The 14382-nt window shown below is 47.5% G+C and overlaps 1 protein-coding gene and 1 pseudogene across 2 annotated transcripts in view; both read right to left on the bottom strand.

The window, feature by feature from the left end:
* PSTPIP2 (proline-serine-threonine phosphatase interacting protein 2) overlaps positions 1-14036 on the bottom strand; it is a 119492-nt gene extending 105456 nt beyond the window's left edge. The window contains exon 1 of one of the 2 annotated variants that reach the window (XR_012513110.1): positions 13893-14036. Coding sequence is in view for 1 of the 2 variants with exons in the window: in XM_003924700.4 (XP_003924749.1) it covers positions 13893-13925 (33 nt within the window). In the remaining variant the exon portion in view is untranslated. The remainder of the gene's footprint in view (positions 1-13892) is intronic. The other variant, XM_003924700.4, reaches the window with a different exon arrangement.
* LOC141580788 (methylosome protein WDR77 pseudogene) lies at positions 217-13714 on the bottom strand (annotated as a pseudogene).
* Positions 14037-14382: the final 346 nt, after the last annotated feature.

The following is a 14382-nucleotide window of genomic DNA, read 5'->3' as shown; positions in this document are numbered from 1 at the left end:
TTTTTTTTTTTTTTTTGAGACAGGGTCTCCCTCTGTCACCCAGGCTGGAGTGTAGTGGTGTGCTCTAGGCTCACTGCAACCTCCACCTCCCCGGCTCAAACAATTGTCCTGCCTCAGCCTCCTGAGTAGCTTGGATTACAGCCACGCACCACCACACCCAGCTAATTTTTATATTTTAGTGGAGACAGGGTTTCAACATGATGGCCAGGCTGGTCCTTTGTTTTTTTTTTTTTCAAGACAGAATCTCACTCTGTCACCCAGACTGGAGTGTAGTGGTACTATCTTGGCTCACTACAACCTCTGCCTCCCAGACACAAGCAATTCTCCTGCCTCAGCCTACTGAGTAGCTGGGATTACAGATGCCCCTGCACCATGCCCAACTAATTTTTGTATTCTTAGTAGAGACACAGTTTCGCCATGTTCGCCAGGCTGGTCTGGAACTCCTGAACTCAAGTGATCTGCCCACCTCAGCTTCCCAAAGTGCTGGGATTACAGGTGTGAGCCACCACGCCGGGTCTTAATTCTTTATTTTAAAAGTTATATTTAGGCCGGGCGCGGTGGCTCAAGCCTGAAATCCCAGCACTTTGGGAGGCCAAGGCAGGTGGATCACGAGGTCAAGAGATCGAGACCATCCTGGTCAACATGGTGAGACCCTGTCTCTACTAAAAATACAAAAAGGGCCGGGCGCGGTGGCTCAAGCCTGTAATCCCAGCACTTTGGGAGGCCGAGGCGGGTGGATCACAAGGTCGAGAGATCGAGACCAACCTGGTCAACATGGTGAAACCCTGTCTCTACTAAACATACAAAAAATTAGCTGGGCATGGTGGCGCATGCCTATAATCCCAGCTACTCAGGAGGCTGAGGCAGGAGAATTGCCTAAACCCAGGAGGCGGAGGTTGCGGTGAGCCGAGATCACGCCATTGCACTCCAGCCTGGGTAACAAGAGCGAAACTCTGTCTCAGAAAAAAAAAAAAATACAGAAAGATTAGCTGGGCATGGTGGCATGTGCCTGTAATCCCAGCTACTCAGGAGGCTGAGGCAGGAGAATTGCCTGAACCCAGGAGGCAGAGGTTGCGGTGAGCCGAGATCACGCCATTGCACTCCAGCCTGGGTAACAAGAGCGAAACTCCATCTCAAAAAACAAAAAAAGTTATATTTATTTTATTATAGAAAAGTTTTAAGTATAGATAAGCAAAAAGAAAATAATATTTTTCAAATTGTTTAAAATTCCAGAGAAAACAATAGTTAATATTTGCTATGTAACTCTCAGACATTTTCCTAGTGACATATGACTGTCTTTATATTTTTTAAATAAAAATGAGGTCTAGGTTGGGGGCGGTGACTCACACTTGCAATACCAGCACTTTGGGAGGCCAAGGCAGGTGGATCACCTGAGGTCAGGAGTTTGAGACCAGCCTGATCAACATGGTGAAATCTCATCTCTACTAAAAATACAAAAAAAAAAAAAAAAAAAAAATTAGCCAGGTGTGGTGGTGCATGCCTGTAATCCCAGCTATTTGGGAGGCTGAGGCAGAAGAATTGCTTGAACCCCAGAGGCAGAGGTTGGGGTGAGCCAAGATTGTGCCATTGCACTCCAGCCTGGGCAACAGGAGTGAAACTCTGTCTCTTGCAAATAAATAAATAAAAATAAAATAAAACAAGAGCAAAACTCTGTCTCTTATAAATAAGTAAATGAATTTTTTAAAATGAGGTTTATTTTCCAAATTGTTGTAGTAACTTTCTTTTAAACTTAATATTACAAGTGTCTTTCCTGGTGTTTGTTTTAAATCATCATTTAAATGTCTTTATAATATTATTATATTTCAAATATCTTTCCTGGTGCTTGTTTGAAATCATAATTTCTAGGGATTAGGGACTCTATTTCACTATGGTATTTCACTACAATCCCTTAAATTTTTGAAAGTGATTTCCACTCATCATTTTCATTCATTATCTAAATTTTTAAAAATTAATTCAACTTCGAATATACTATTCTGTGGACATACTAACACACTGCCCACAATTCCACCTCCTTAACACAACTATGACTTACTTTATCATTTGAAACACATTGTAGTCCTAAAATTGGGCTTGCCAGATACGATTATCCTCACTGCACAACAGGAAGCTCAAGCCCAGCGTGGTTAGCTGGGTGGCTTTGGGCAAGTCACTCATTCAGTCTGAGTACAATAGCGTGTAGACCCCAAATGACCCCTAGCAAGGGTAGGAGGGCTGTGGCTGCTATTGGCTGGTGGCCTTTCCCTCTCCATTTCCTGTTCTCTCAGAATCAATCACAATTCCCTCTAAATGACTGCAGTCTTTGTACACTCTGGACTTTACATGGTGCTAGCTAGTCTTTCCAGGCTTCCAGTTTCCCCATCTGAAGCTCCACCCAGAGGACTCGTTCCTTTGCCCTCTGAGAGCAGACAGGCTTCTATAATAACTTGCTGAGCCCTTTGGCCTTGGTCCTTTCCACTTAGCTTCTGCAGGAAAGGGCCATGTACTCACAGGCAGGTGCCTTGTAGTCTACGGTACTCTATCCTTGACATCAGTATTACATTACTAACTGACAATGACATGTAAAAAACAGCAAAGATGACTCACAGTCAGTGGTTAGCAGATAAGAGATACGGAATGCACCAACAGATACACATTAATAAAAATCATACATGAGGCCGGGCACGGAAGCTCACACCTATAATCCCAGCACTTTGGGAGGGCAAGGTGGGTAGATCACTTGAGGTCAGGAGTTCAAGACCAAACTGGCCAACATGGCAAAATCCCATCTCTACTAAAAATGCAAAAATTAGTCAGGCATGGTAGCACATGTCTGTAATCCCAGCTACTCTGGAGGCTGAGGCGGAGAATCATTTGAACCTGGGAGGCGGGGGTTGCAGGGAGCCAAGATCACGCCACTGTACTCCAGCCCAGACAATGGAGCAAGACTCCGTTTCAGCAAAAGAAAAAAAAATTGTAAGTGAAATTTATGAGCAAAATGACGCTACTTTGCACTGAGAAATAACAGCTCTATGTCAAAGGGAGCAGATGAGATGGAGATTCAGGGGACCTGGCAGGAGCATCAAGGTCCCTTATCCATAAACTTCCTGCCCACATTGCCCAGGGAAAGGCAGTACCAGTCTGTGTCAGCCAGGGAGAGGCCTGCCAGCCAAGGCAGTGGCCCTGGGCTGTGGCTGGTCACAGTCAAGGTCAACCACTCTTATGGACAGTGATTAAATAGTTAGGCCCTAACATAAGACAGGTAGATGAGGAAGCCTGAGCTTGAGACAGACATCCCACAGGACAAAGCAACGGTGCACAGATCTGGCCATCTGTGGAAACGCTGACAAAGCCCTGAGTCAATACTTTTTATTCCTGAGAGCTTAGGTCTTTTGGAATCCCTAGTTCAGGTCTTGTAGGGCAGGATCTGCATCTCCTAGGACAGAGAAAACAATATCTGTATTTGGTAATAAGGACTCAGAGCAGGTTCTAAGAGTGGGGGCCACCAAGGTTTGGAGCAGTGAAGGGACTTAGATGCCCATATTTCTAGGGTTTTTGAACATTTGTGGCCACTTATGAAACTATCACTTCCAACAGCTATTCTTTAAATAGTAATGTTCAAATAGAAGCAGAGACTGAGAACTAAAGGGCAAGTGTAGAGAAGACATGCCATAAAGACAGCTTTCCCTGACAGTTCAGTTTGCATGCCTCACTCAGTACAACTAAGCTCAGAAGTTAGATAGGCTCCTGCCCCTTAGAGGGCATGCACTTCAGGCAGGGATGGGGTCTCAGTCTCCCTACTCTGAGCAGCTTATTCAAGTCTTCCTTCCAGCCTTGTGCCATACCATCCCCTCCCTGAGAGGTATTCTGGAAACAACGATTTCCCCATCTTATTGCATGCCCAGTGCCATTTTAGAACTCTTCAAGGACTGGGACCCCATCGCACCCACCCAGCCAGACTTGTCCCAGAATCCTGCCCTGGCAAAGCACTCTTTTTAGACTAAAGGAGAGTAGGTCAGTCTGTTTCCCATCAGTGTCCTATATCTTTGTTTGCTTCCTTAACAAGAATGCAGGACCCTGAGGGCAGGAATCTACTTTCTCCTCATTTTGCATGTCCACACAGGTCTGTGACTTCCATAAATGTCAGAATACATAAGCCCTCATACTCAAAAGACAAATTTTTTAATGAGACAGAGTCTTGCTCTGTCATCCAGGTTGCAGTGCAGTGGTGCAATCATGGCTCACTGCAGCTTCAACCGCATGAACTCAAGTGATCCTTCTGCCTCAGCCTCCTGAGTATCTGAGACTACAGGTATTAGCCACCATGCCTGACTAATTTTTAACAATTTTTTTGTAGAGACAGTGTCTCACTATATTGTCCAGCCTGGTTTTGAACTCCTGGACTCGAGGAATTTTTCCACCTTGGCCTCCCAAAATGCTGGGATTACAGGCATGAGCCACAGCATCCAATCAAAAGATACATATTGAGTAAAACTTGGACTGTAGAAAACCTTGATGTATAATAGAGGAAATCACAAACCATCAGATCGATAAACTTGACTGTATAAAGTGTTTTCAAAAATCTATATACCTATATCATCTTATAGATAAGGATGCAAAGCTTAGAAAAGCTGAGCAATTTGAATAAGAACACACACATTCCTCGGCCTGAAAGAAGCTGAACTGGAAATCAAACCCAGGAATGTCAAGCGTAAAAGCTTGAGGGCCTGAGGATTGCCTCTCTTTGTGTCATGCCTATACTGGATGATAGAACGTGTGAATTACAAACACACACACACATATGTGTATATATACAAGAATATATATTTTTAAATACACATATAAATTTATAAGAAAAGCACAAGGAAGAAAAGAAAATTGGTAAAAGAGGAAATGTAAGAAAATAACCAAATGTGCACTCTCCCTGGTGATAAAAATGCAAATGAAAATCAAATACGGCACCAAATTTTGCTTATTAAATGAGCAGAAAACAAGACAATAGCTATAACTGATAGAGTGAAACTAGCACCCTCAAATATTATTGCAAGCACTGAGAATATGCCCTGTCGTTAAGAAATCATTCTGGTTCTACAAATCAGAAGTTTTTCCTACTGTTGTTTAATGCCTTTTTCAGGCATTCAGCAGGTATTACTGAGAATCTGCCATGTGCCAGCCATTGAATCAGGTATCACTGGATTAAGTAGGCAGAAGTGTGGGTCCTCACCCCAAGGGCAGCTGTTCCAGCCCCGGCATGACCAACTAGGGACTTATAGATGAGAGAGAAACAAACCTCTTCCTTGTCTAGGCCACTGTTGTTTTGGGTTTTTTTCTTTTACTTGCAGCCAAACTGAATCCTATTTATACAGAAGGTAAGTAAGCTTTCACCAGCTGCTCTGGTTTCTTTTTTCTTTTCTTTTTTTTTGTTTTTGAGATAGAGTCTCACTCTGTTGCCCAGGCTGGAGTGCAGTGGTGCAATCTCAGCTCACTACAACCACCACCTCCCAAATTCAAGCCATTCTCCTGCCTCAGCCTCCCAAATAGCTGGGACTACAGGCACGCACCACCACACCTGACTAATTTTTGTATTTTCTTTTTAGTAGAGATGGGGTTTTACCATGATGGCCAGGCTGGTGTAGAACTGCTGACCTCAGGTCATCCACCTGCCTCAGTCTCTCAAAGTGCTGGGATTACAGGTGTGAGCCACCATGCCCCAGCCCTGCTGTCTGGTTTCTTAATGGAGTAGAGGCAAGATCACCAAAACACAGTGAGAATGTGGGAGGGAATGGAGGCTTGAGTGGAAAAGGCATGAAATTATCACTGCAGAAAAGGAAAGAGTGATCTTATTAGAGAAACATGGTAAAATGGCTGGGCAATGATGAGTTCTGTCTTGAGTTTCCAGAAATAGATACTTGAAGAATCCTTTTTTTTTTTTTTTTTGAGGATAGAGTCTCACTCTGTTTCCCAGGCTGGAGTGCAATGGCACAATCTTGGCTCACTGCAACCTCCGCCTCCCAGGTTCAAGCGATTCTCCTGCCTTAGCCTCCTGAGTACCTGGGATTAGAGGCATCCAGCACCACGCCCAGCTAACTTTTGTATTTTTAGTAGAGACAGGATTTCACTATGTTGGCCAGGCTGGTCTCAAACTCCTGACCTCAGGTGATCCACCCACCTTGGCCTCCCAAAGTGCTGGAATTACAGGCGTGAGCCACCACACCTGGCCATTTCATGCATTTTTTTATGTATTTCTTTTTTAAAATCTTACCAATGAATTCATGTCACACGTTTATGTATTATAACAGAATTTTTTAATTTTCTTTAACAGACAGGTCCTATGGCTGTCTTCTTATTAAATGTTCAAGATAAACAAGATAAAAGGTTTTTGGCAATTATTTTAAAGCTAGCTCCCTCCAGCTGCTCTAGGAAGAATGTATGGGAGAGTGGGTAATTGTTCATGACTCTATCTTGCCTTTTGCCACTAGGCAAGACAATAGGAAGTAGCCCTCCTGGTGTGTTTCTAGGGACCAGATTGTCAAATTAAATTTGGCCTAAAGCTGCCTCCATAAATAGCAAGCTTCAACCTAACTTAGTAGGTAAACAAATTGTAACTTAACTAAGAGTATATTCTTGTAACAAGTAGCTAGGTCTCTGCCAATCATAACAGCTGAGCTTTCAGCCAATCCCAGGCTGTAGACTGCCCAGACGACTCCAAATAAGGCAACCACCTGGCTGTAACCAATCAGGCTATTTCTGTATCACCTCCTTTTTCTGTCTCTCAGTACTGCCTGTCCACCCTTGCTGGGTGGAGCTCTCTGAACCCTTACTGGTTCAGGGTGCTGCCGGATTCATGAATACTTTCTTTGCTCAGATTAACTGCTAAATTTAATTAGTCTGAAGTTTTTCTTTTCATAAAATCCAAGAGCATATTTAAAAATTACAACCTAATATTGTACAAAATACACTATGGGGTCAGCATGGAGAATCTGTTATGTTAACCTGTATTCTTTATTTTTTTTAAACCAGCCTCCTATATTTATCTAGAGCACTGTACTGTCAGTGCTCCATATCTGTATCCATGGAGTCAACCAACCACAGATGAAAAATATTCCAAAAATTAAAAAATAACAACCTAACAATTAAAAATACAAACAAAAATACAGTGTAAACAACTATTTACCTAACATTAACATTGTATTAGGTATCATAGGCAATCTGGAGGTTATTTAGTATACAGGGGCCGGACATGATGGCTCATGCCTGTAATCCCAGCAGTTTAGGAGACCAAAGCAGGTGGATCACAAGGTCAGATCATCCTGGCCAACATGGTGAAACCCTGTCTCTACTAAAAATATAAAAATTAGCTGGGCACGGTGGTACATGCCTGTAGTCCTAGCTACTCCGGAGGCTGAGGCTGGAGAATCACTTGAACCTGGAAGTGGAGGTTGCAGTGAACTGAGATCAGGCCACTGCACTCCAGCCTGGGAGACACAGCAAGACTCTGTCTCAAAAAAAAAAAAAGTATACAGGAAGATGTATGCAGGTTATATGTAAATACTATACCTTTATTTATTTATTTATTTACTTACTTACTTACTTATTTACTTACTTATTTTTTCAAGAAAACCCAACAATGCCTAAACTCTTTATTTCACCAACCAGTATTTCTGATTTTCTTCCTGATGCTGGATTTTAAAACCTTAAGAGTCTATAAATATTGCATTCAGACTTTTCACATCAAGAGAAAGGGGCCCAGGGCAGAAGATGTCAGGCCCCAGGCTATTTTGGGGTGGGAAAAGTGGCAAAGATTTTTCAATAGTCTGTGTCAGCCTTCTAACTTAATTGAAATGCCTTTAAGCTTTCCTTCATCCCCAAACTTTCTCTCATCTATGAGAGAAAAACACTCCTTTCGAATATACGCCCCACCACTGGAAAGCCGGGGGGATGGGAGTGGGCAAGCCAAACTTTTTATTCAGCCAGAAAATGGATTTCTGATTCAGTTTAATGGCAAGCAGTTGTGTAAAACCACACCAAGTCCTGCTTCTTCCTCAAAGTGAACTGGGCTGGATTTTTGTGACTGGAAGCATTTCTTATAATAGTGAGTTAAGCACTATAAAAAAAATAAAATCAATCCCATCTCTATGAGTAGCTTAAGAGCTGCTTCGGAGAACCAAGGGATACCCACAGCCATAACCCACCCAGACATGGCCAATTCCTCATAGACAGCTACATGGGAAGCATAAAATCCCTTTGTCAACCGTTTCTGGGGGTGAGGGAGAAGCAGTGCTTAGGGAAGGTGTAGGATGGATTTGTTTCTTCCTGCCACCACCAAAAACTACAGCTCTACACACACACTCAAACGCAAGTACATGTCCATTTTTAAGAAAGCTTTTCCTCCCTGTAACTACAGGATCCCAGAATCCAGCCTGCCTCAGGCTGAGAGACTATGCCTGTTAATGGCAGAGACCTAGTATCAGCATACTACAGAAGGCTCCTGTGTTGACTCACAAGTTGAGGGGGCAGGGCAAAGAAGTGGACACTCATGGGGGACTTTCTTTTTGTCTTAAATCTAATCTATTCAGCAACACTCACAGGTCCGGGGGCTGGGAGAGGTTCTGTGGGCACAATGCAGTGGACGACCTGATGGTCCCGGCCCACTGCAGTAAGCAGCGAGTGATTGAGCGAGGACCAAGTAGCATCTCCCCAAAGTCTCTGTGGGCTCCGCTTCTAGACACCTCAGCAAGGCCTGAGTCCAGCACCGCAAGTGAGCAGCCTTCACTGAGAGAGGCCAGGAAAGAAACACTGTGTGGGGAGCACAGCAGCCCAGTGACACACCGGGAGTGTACAGCTGAGCTCGGGACACAGCTTGTACTCTTGGTGTCGACAAGGGAGACCATCCCATTTTCATCACCAAAGACAAAGACTTCACTTTGCTGAGGATTCCAAGTAGGGTAGGAAGGCAGCCAGAGGCACTGCAGCCAGTCCGTGATGCTGGCTTGGGACAGAGGGTATCCCAAATGAAATTCTATTGTCCTCACTGCATGAAAGAAACACAGAATCCTCGTGGGGAGAAGCAGCAACACAGGTGACCTGCGCAGCATGAGCTCGGTATGAACTCAGTACCATCTGCTGAGCAAGGTCCCAAACCTTGATGCAGAAGTCTTTGCTACCACTGACGGCTTGTGTGGCAGAGCTCAGGACACTGACTGTAGACACAATGTCATCATGCTCACACTTGCAGAACTTGCTGACTGTAACTGTCTCATTCTCATCTAGTTCCCACAATTCAACAGCACCTGAATTGGAGGCCACTGCAATATCTCTCTCCCCAGCCCAAGTGAGGTCAGCCTCTCCAGCCTCCGTTTGGATTCCAGCAGAGCAGAAGCCTTTGTTGGGGGCGGCACAGGGTCCTTAAAAAGCCAGAGGCAGCCAGCCCAGCAGCGGCCACTCAGGCTGGAGGCCCCGAGGAGAAGCGCCCCATCGGACCCGTACCGCGCAGCCTCCAACTGGCATTCCATGCCAGCGGGCGCACTAGGGGGAAGGTTCCACTCCCAGGCCGCCAGGGGCACTAGGGGAGGCGGGGTTTCCTTTCGCATCTCCACCGTTCTAACTCCAACCTAGACTCAAAATCAAACTGGACACTGGCCGGAGACTCAGCTCCAGCAGCAAACCCCATGTGGTGTGCTCAGTACTACACCATTTTATGGAAAGAACCTGAGGCCAGGCACAATGGCTTACACCTCTTATCCCAGCACGTTGGGAGGCCCAGGCAAGAGGATAGCTTGAGGCCAGGAGTTGAAATCAGCCTGGCCAACACAGCAAGACCTGATCTCTATATTGAAAAAGAAAAAAGAAAAGAAAGGACTTGAGTGTCCATGAATTTTGGTACCTGCGAGGGAGTCCTAGAACCAATCCCCTGTAGATACCAAGAGATGACTGAATAGAGAAAAGCTGTGAGAAAAGCCGTTTAGCAAAGCCAGATGCAACATCTCTGCTACGGCTCCAGAACGACAAGATTCCAATCTGGTCAAAGGTTTGGATGAGAGAGACAGCCCTGTGTTGACAGCAGGGCAATTAGCCAGTTCAGACAGCCCCAAGACTCACCCTAGTCAATCTCTAGGCAGAAAGCAGGCTGCCCACTCCAGGAACAAGGTTGCTGAAACAGCAACTGGGAAGCCGGTCTATACCAAGAGCCTTGGGAATCAGGAAGGCCCAGGAAAAATAAGTATCTACAGAGGGTTCAGGGACGATTTGGACCTCACACCCAAGTGAGGAGCCTGGAAATCCCCAGGGGTGAGAAAACACTGCTTTCATCCACCCCTTCCAGAACAGGTTCGACTGTCGCCTGTGCACGCCCGTATCTGAAGGATACTGCTGTCTGACTGTCCCCAAAACTGGAATTTTTCTCATTATGGCCTGGCTGTTTCCCTGGATCTGTGGAAACCATCATCACTGTCTTATTTAGACAAGGTACAATCAAAGTTAATCAAGAAAAATTACACAGCACTGCTGAACCAAAGCACCACAGAGAAGGTGTACACAGGGAAGAGAGGGAGAGAAACAACACACAGGTGTGTACCAACAGCATGCAAATTCATCTGGGGCTGATCCCAGTTTTATTCGTGTATTTTTAAATGCTTTAGAGAAAGGGTCTTGCTATGTTGCCCAAGCTGGCCTCAAGCAATCCTACTGCCTCAACCTCCTCAGTACCTGGGACTACAGGTGCATGCCAGCTCCAATCCCAATTTTAAACACTGATTATTTCCTTTCAAAGCAGATTCATAGAAGCTTTATTTAAATAAACATTTTCATGGAGCATTTAAATACATTTATTTGGCCGGATGTGGTGGCTCATGCCTGCAATCCCAGCACTTTGGGAGGCCAAGGTGGGCAGATCACGAGGTCAGGAGTTCAAGACCAGCCTCGCCAGCACTGTGAAACCCTGTCTCTATTAAAAAAACACAGAAAAAAATTAGCTCAGGCATGGTGTCATATGCCTGTAATCCCAGCTACTCAGGAGGCTAAGGCAGGAGAATCGCTTGAACCTGGGAGGCAGAGGTTGCAGTAAGCCAAGATCGTGCCACTGCACTCCAGCCTGGGTGATAGAGTGAGACTCCGTCTCAAAAAAAAAAACCACACATTTAGTTATGAAGTGCGTGTTGACTCATACCTTTCAGGAACATGTACAAACATGTTTGACCATGGTCCTCTCACCTTGCTTGGAATGTCCCTCTCTTGGACCTGTGACGGCTCTTTCCTAGATGTATCCCTTCATCCCTTCCTCTGTTTCTCTGTCTCATTTCTCCTCCTCCATCAATAGAGGCATTCACTAAGAATGCTTCTTTGTGGTCTTCCAGTCTCTTCACTTTCTCCTTGAATAACCATCACTCACTTCTTTTACTTATCATCTCTGCTGCTGATAATAATAGCTGGCAACTGTAGGTGCTCTCTGTGTGTCAGGCACTGTACTAAACTCTCAAGTTTAATCCTCACAACAGTTCTATGGAGTAGACACTGTTATCATCCCCATTTTTTTTTTTTTTTTTTAGACAGAGTCTCGCTCTGTCGCCCAGGCTGGAGTGCAGTAGTATGATCTCAGGTCACTGCAACCTCCACCTCCCGGGTTCAAGTGATTCTCCTGCCTCAGCCTCCCGAGTAGCTGGGATTACAGATGTCCACAACTACATCCGGCTAATTTTTGTATTTTTAGTAAAGACGGAGCTTCTCCATGTTGGTTAGGTTGGTCTCGAACTCCTAACCTCATGATCCGCCCACCTCGTTCTCCCAAAGTGCTGGGATTACAGGCATGAGCCATCACACCCAGACATTATCCCTATTTTTATGCATGGAAAATTGGAATAAAAAAACAGGCCTGGGGATGGAAGCAGGCTGCCCAGGGCCACCTAGTTAGTAAGGGGCAGACTGGATTCGAACCCAGACAGACCACTTCAGAAGCTTCATGCTGTTCCATGAGCTCTCAAAACGACATCCTTCCCAAGGGGCGGGGCCATCTCCATCAGCCCCTCAAACCCAGCATGTCACCCACCAGACATTAGAGAGTACTCACTGACATGTCTGTACTGGCTGTGAAGATATTAAAATACTTCAAACTCTGCGGCCTGGAACCCTGTCTTCACCCTGTCACCCTCTCTGCTAAGACCACCCCATATCCAGCATCCCTGGTATGGTACTGAGGGGCAGAGGCTGGTGGGGGGCTTAGCACCCTCCTGGCCTTGAACTTGCCAGTGCTACAACTATGGCTAAATACTAAGGAATGTGTTGTTTGGTTGGTTTTTTTGGTTGGCTGTTTGTTTTTGAGACAAGGTTTCACTCTGTCATCTAGGCTGGAGTGCAGTGATGTGATCATAGCTCACTGCAACCTCAAACTCCTGGCCTCAAGCAATCCTCTTGCCTCAGCCTCCCAAGCAGCTGTATCTACAGACACATGCCACCATGCCCAGCTAATTTTTAAGATTTTTTTTTTTTTTTTTTTTTGTAGAGACAGTGGTCTCACTAGGTTGCCCAAGGTGGTCTCAAACTCTTGGCCTCAAGCGATCCTCCTACCTCAGCCTCCCAAAGTGCTGGGATTACAGGCCACTGAGCCTGTTGTAAATACAGTTAATATCACGTCTTCCTCCTCCTTCTCTCTCCACAAACCAGTTCCTCTGCTGACTTCCTTATTTCTGGGGAAGAAATAAGGAACATCTCATTCTCCAGTTTGTATTATACAAAGCCTTTTTCCTACAGTGCCTGGCATGGGACTCCACAGTCCTCTATTCTACCTGAAAAACTCCCAAGCCTCCTCTGAGGGCCAGCTGTGGCACCTTTGGTCCTTCTGTGAGGCTCCTGACACCCTGCACCCTAGGGTGAGCAGTGCCCCAGGAGAACCTCACCAACTCCAGTGAATGGACTCACAGGCAGAGTCTAAACTGTGTTCCTAAGGTCCCCAGCCAGGTTTCTCCATCCTGCAGCCCACGTGGGGTAGAGGAACCATCTAGGTGGCTGTGAAGCTACCTGGGGGGCAAGCTGGATCCCCGGACCAGGGGGAGTCTGGTCCCCTTGGCAGCTGCAGTCAACCTTGAGGCCTCTTGCTGCTGTCCTAAAGGGATGAGGACAGCTCCTCTGAATGAGGGGGCATGGATCTTGAGGGGCCCCTGGGAAGTGAGAGGAGGGGGACAGGCAGACCCGCTCCCTCCAGGCTGGGCTGGCGCTACCGGGCTGTGGTACCCCTCCAGCTCATAGGGTCTCCAACACCATCGACCCCCGCTGTGGGTTACGGACGGATGGGCTGAGGCAGTGGCCTGGGGAGAGGGCTCAGGAAACAGGGCTGTCGGACAGGGCAAGCTCCAGCAAAGGGAAGCCCTAGATGCCGCACGTTTCCAGGAAAAGACGAAGGGGGGGGGCGGGGAACAGGGAGGGGCGACGTTGGGGGGACAGCTGCTGCTGCCAACCCGGTGAAACTCACAAGCCCCCACCTCAGGTCCCCCCAGATCCTCTCAGGGCTCAGCTCTAGGGGCCGGCAGAGACTCTTCCCGGACGGGTCTCGCCTCCCTTGGGGTCTCCGTTTTGCCTGTGAGATGAGGAGTTGATGTTCTCACTCTAAGGTGTCTCGGCTCTCTGCGTCCTCAGGGGCGCGCGCTGCTGAGGGCGCGGGCGGCAGAGGGTGGGCCCCGGAGTCCGAGCCGCGGGGACTCGCGCGGGGAGCGGGTCGGGACAAAGAGGGAACAGCAGCCGGGCGTCCGCTCCGGGTCTGCCCCTGGAGCAGAGGGACTGGGGCCCCGATCCCTTGACAGGCACTCTCCGCCGAGCCCTGCCTCGCCGGGTCACTGAGTGGGGCCGGAGCTGGGGCGCCCGCCCGCCGCGCCGGCCTCCCGCGAGCAGGTGTCGGTCCCGCAACTTACCCAAAAGTTTCCCTTGAACAGTGAGCCCGTCATCGCGGCACGAGCCGGGGCGCGGAGGAGAGCCGGGCCGCAGATGGCGCCGCGCGGGGAGGCCGGACTGCCACTGCCCGCGGCCCCGCAGCCTCAACTTCTGCGTCCACACCCGCGCAGGGAAGCCGCCCCCGGGTCCTAAACCACTCCCGATTGCGACGGCCGCCGTCGGCGCTCTGCGCTCCACTCGCCGGACCTGGGCGGGACCCGCCGCGCTCACCAGGCCGGGGGTTGTATCCCGCGCCGGGACCCAGGCCAACTTAAAGCCCCACAGCATCAGGCCAAGATCAGTATTTCAGCCCGAAGCTAGCTGCCTCCTCCTGGAAGCTTTTGGGGATTGGAAATACCTGGTCCTGACTTGGGTTCCTGCCCACAAGGCCCCCTGGATCGAAGGAAATCCAGGCTTTGCGGGGTGATAGAAGGGATCTGATCAGATGGTGGTCGCGAGGACCCGGTGTAA

This window comes from Saimiri boliviensis, chromosome 13 (genome assembly GCF_048565385.1).
Source record: "Saimiri boliviensis isolate mSaiBol1 chromosome 13, mSaiBol1.pri, whole genome shotgun sequence".
NCBI classification, from domain to species: domain Eukaryota; kingdom Metazoa; phylum Chordata; class Mammalia; order Primates; family Cebidae; genus Saimiri; species Saimiri boliviensis.
The sequence above is the reverse complement of the archived record's forward strand: the minus strand, read 5'-3'. Positions and strand labels throughout refer to the sequence as shown.